General features: G+C 42.6%; 1 protein-coding gene across 1 annotated transcript; it reads left to right on the forward strand.

Annotated features, from left to right (window-relative positions):
• The first annotated feature begins 176 nt into the window (after positions 1 to 176).
• LOC122981547 (collagen alpha-1(XII) chain-like) lies at positions 177 to 3479 on the forward strand. The gene is made up of 3 exons (XM_044350310.1): positions 177 to 438; positions 895 to 1041; positions 3451 to 3479. Exons 1-3 carry the CDS (start codon positions 180 to 182, stop codon positions 3477 to 3479), a joined length of 435 nt encoding a protein of 144 aa, XP_044206245.1. The 5' UTR covers positions 177 to 179.
• Positions 3480 to 4556: the final 1077 nt, after the last annotated feature.

Below are 4556 nucleotides of genomic sequence, written 5' to 3' on the forward strand. Positions count from 1 at the left end.
CACACACACACACACACACACACACTCACACACACACACACACACACACTCACACACACTCACACACACACACACACTCACACACACACACACACTCACACACACACACACACACACACACACACACACACACACACTCACACACACACACACACACACACACTCACACCTAACAGTCTATGAACAAAGTAACGGGACCTTTATGTCTGGAACAAGCAACACATGAAATAAAGTCTCTGTATCTTTTAAAGCCTCTTTATTTCTGTCATACAGGAGAAGCTTTGTGGGACATCCAATATGAGTTCTTTAAACCCAATATGGGAATGCGTTCAGACTCCCAAAATATTCTCATCCTGATTACTGATGGAGAGTCTCGGGACAACGTATCCCTCCACTCACAGCACCTGAGAGACGACGGCATTGAGATCTACACTATTGGTGATTGACTTTCTCTCTGCAACTCTGAAACTACATTATTTTACCATGAAAGAATAACGTGACATTAATATGAATTAAACATGATATTTTGCCACAATGAAAACGTTAGTAAGACTCTTAAGATGATGTGTATGACTGCATTCATAGTTTATATCAGTTAATGTCTCACATTATTAAATCAAGTCTTTTAATAGTGGGCTGAAATGAATTAAACCAATCTGCTGCTCACAAGGAAGAAAGTAAATCTAAATATGTGGTGTGCTTTGGTAGTGATAATGAAGGACATATGATTTCTGTTTAATGGGATTAAAAATGCACAACCATCAGCATGTTCTGTCAATTCAGGTTTAATTAAGGAGCAGGAAGCAGCAGGAAACAATAATTTTATTACTTTTCCAACCAAATTGTTTTCTTATTTTAAGTTTTTATGGTTCAGTTTTAACATTTTTCTCTCAGGTGTAAAGAATGTAAACGAGGCTCAGCTGAGGACCATCGCCTCAGATCCTGATGAAATTCACATGTTCAGTGTCATCGACTCCTCGTTCCTCCTGGACATCGTTGCCAACCTCACCACCAACCTCTGTAACAGTGCCAACAGCTTAGGTAGGCAAAGAGTCTGTTATCATCAAACAGTGATACATGTTAACACCACACTGATCTGCTGGTGTCAGAATTAATCTTTAGATATCAAGTTTTAAAAGCTGTTAAACATTTTGGATTCTTACAGTTAGATATAAAGTTATCTTACTGCTGGTTAGTTCTTTATTTTAATCTATCAGAATATTGTCAGACTCAGGTATGATAACAGAGAAAAGATCAGAAAATTCATCTATAAAACCAACAATGTATATTTATTATGAAGCTTTATTTATTCAGGAATCTCATTGAGATTATGGGGGTGAAATCCAGTGTTCTTATAAAGCCTTTAGAAAGCCAGCCAGGGAGAACTTGTTGACACGTATTCACATAGTTGTTAATAATCCACAACTCCACAGAAGGGCAGAGATCCGTTCATTCATCTTTTGACCATCCAAAAGAAATCCGACTGAGCTTCTCTCAAATGGAGAACTTGGTAATATCCAACCTGTTGTTCTGTTACATTAACACAGTTCATACGTTTACACGGTCAAAAACTTGATTAGTTCAACTCTTAACTTTCTTCTGACTTTCTTCTAACGTAAGTGTCGTTTCTTAAAGCAAGCGTGAACTTTGTAACCTTCTGCCCATGTGCAGTAACCACGTCTCAATATGAGCTCACTATTCAAACAAATTTCTCATTTCAATAAACAAACATAATTCATGTGGTAATAAATATATTCTCTTCCTTGCAATAACATGAAATATAACAAAACTCAGTTCTACTTACATTCAATTATGGCTCTTACAAACATCTGAATCTGTTTTGCAAGAGAGACCTGAGAACAGTTTACATATACACAGGATCACAATACGACAGTTCATTCACATCACAGTCACAAAATAATCATCATACATAGTGACAGACACACGACTTAAAACAGTCACAAATATGATGAAGAATAGCAGCTAGTAAAACTAAAAGTTTCTCTAACTTTAACTGGGCGCTCACACCAAGAGATTGATGAGCAGCAGCAGGGGGCGCTCTGGTCGCCGGCTGTTCACTGCTGCCTTCTAGCGGTCATCAGCAGGGGGCGCTCTGGTCGCCAGCTGCTCACTGCAGCCCTCTAGCGGTCATCAGCAGGGGGCGCTCTGGTCACCAGCTGCTCACTGCAGCCCTCTAGCGGTCATCGGCAGGGGGCGCTCTGGTCACCAGCTGCTCACTGCAGCCCTCTAGCGGTCATCAGCAGGGGGCGCTCTGGTCACCGGCTGCTCACTGCAGCCCTCTAGCCGTCATCAGCAGGGGGCGCTCTGGTCGCCAGCTGTTCGCTGCAGCCCTCTAGCGGTCATCGGCAGGGGGCGCTCTGGTCACCAGCTGCTCACTGCAGCCCTCTAGCGGTCATCTGCAGGGGGCGCTCTAGTCTCCGGCTGCTCACTGCAGCCCTCTAGCGGTCATCGGCAGGGGGCGCTCTGGTCACCGGCTGCTCACTGCAGCCCTCTAGCGGTCATCGGCAGGGGGCGCTCTGGTCACCGGCTGCTCACTGCAGCCCTCTAGCGGTCATCGGCAGGGGGCGCTCTGGTCGCCAGCTGCTCACTGCAGCCCTCTAGCGGTCATCAGCAGGGGGCGCTCTGGTCACCAGCTGCTCACTGCAGCCCTCTAGCGGTCATCGGCAGGGGGCGCTCTGGTCGCTGGTTGCTCACTGCAGCCCTCTAGCAGTCATCAGCAGGGGGCGCTCTGGTCGCTGGTTGCTCACTGCAGCCCTCTAGCGGTCATCAGCAGGGGGCGGGTCGTTCAAGCAGTGCTGCAGACATCATGTTCAGTTGTGGCACATATCATGTTTGTAGTAGAGCTATAGGATGATCATGTTTTCATGTTTCCACTTTGTATCATTTAGGAAGAAAAATGTGTTTAGTATATTTCTGTCATTTAAAAAATAAAAATGCTGTTTTATTTTCAAAACCACATTGTTGGCTGAGTATCCTGTGGAATAAAGCATTATAGGCTCGTTATAGAATACATCTAGAACAATAATTGCAGAAATAGCCTAATATTAATACAGTAGTAAAAAATGTTTGCTAGAAACTTTAGTACAGCGGTTGCTGTGAGTAGAAAATCAAATCCTGATCTGAGTTGGTTGCTGCTAATTTGCATAAAGTTAAACTCTGCTGAACTTCAGCTTGTAGCTCTTGGTGCTGACATCGTGCTGCTCGCTGCTGCCAAGGCATCTGAAGCCCTTCGTCTCCAGCTTTCATTGGAAATGAACCACTGCCAGCTGCTTTTGTCACTTATGAATCTTTGGATGTGAGTGCACAGTAAGCTGTGTTGAAGTTCATTCCAGTAGTAAGGAAACTGGAAACCAGTCTTCCCCAGTTCAGAGCTTGTATTAGGAACTTTTAATGCTAAACTTCTCTCTGATCTGGTGTCATGGTTTTCAGCTCTGAGCTCAACTAAAGATGTTAAATAACTCGGCAAAGAAAGCAAGGCCTTATAAATGAAGACACAGTCTGCTGCTGCCTTCTAGATGCCAGTGACGACCATCCAACCTTTTCATATAACTCCATCATTTTTTGATTTTTGATGATACTTAGTAGAACCTATGATTGCATGTGTAATAATCTCCTCAGCCAGCTGGAAAAACATTTGTACATATAATATCAGATATTGGCAAAACATCCAATATCATACATCCCTAAAACACATATACAGCAGGATGTTTACAGCCGTCTGTGCAGATTACGCTTCACTAAATGCAACAGAAATAGACTTGAAGTGTAAAAAAACACAGGGGGTCTACATGTCACACTACAAGAGAAAGCAGGAGTAGTAGTAGTTTTGAGTTACAATATACTGTATGTATATGATATTTAATCATTCACATTAACAGTGTAAACAGACCAGTTTGCTGCTCTCTGTCAGCTCAGTGTCAACATGATGATCAGATGTACTGACTTCAGACTAGTGATCAGTTTCTTTAGGATTTTATCAATACTACTACTCTCATCAATACTCCTTATCAGTCCAGTTCTTTATTGATACTGCTTGAAACGAGCAGAACCAAAACCAGATTTTACCATCCAATAATCTCACTCCTTGTTTTCTTCAGGTACTGATAAAAGAACTGACCTTAAAAATATCTCAGGTTTTTAACTGTTTAATACTGGATCCAATTCAGAACCAGGTTTCAGGGGGCATCCCTACCTCAGACCAGCATTAACAATTACAGTTCACTGTAGTCTGAGCTGAGGTCTGATAGCATGAGCTGCTACTGCTGAAAGCAATAATCTGACAGAGGAAAACAGGAGGAGTCTAATTCAGATTAGCTGTAGCTTCACCCATTATTCTCCTGTGAACAGAGTTATGAGGGGGCGTGACTACCTTATAACAGAGAGACGCCTCCTTTTAAAGTTGTACATCTTTATTTCTGGTATCATGCATTGCTGTCCACCACAGTGTCGTTCTTCATGCTCCCACAAGATGGAGCCTGAGTAAGACAAGTTCAAATCCTACAAATAGCTTGAAATATTTTCTATAAATAAAGACT

This window comes from Thunnus albacares, chromosome 4 (genome assembly GCF_914725855.1).
Source record: "Thunnus albacares chromosome 4, fThuAlb1.1, whole genome shotgun sequence".
Classification (NCBI taxonomy): Eukaryota; Metazoa; Chordata; class Actinopteri; order Scombriformes; family Scombridae; genus Thunnus; species Thunnus albacares.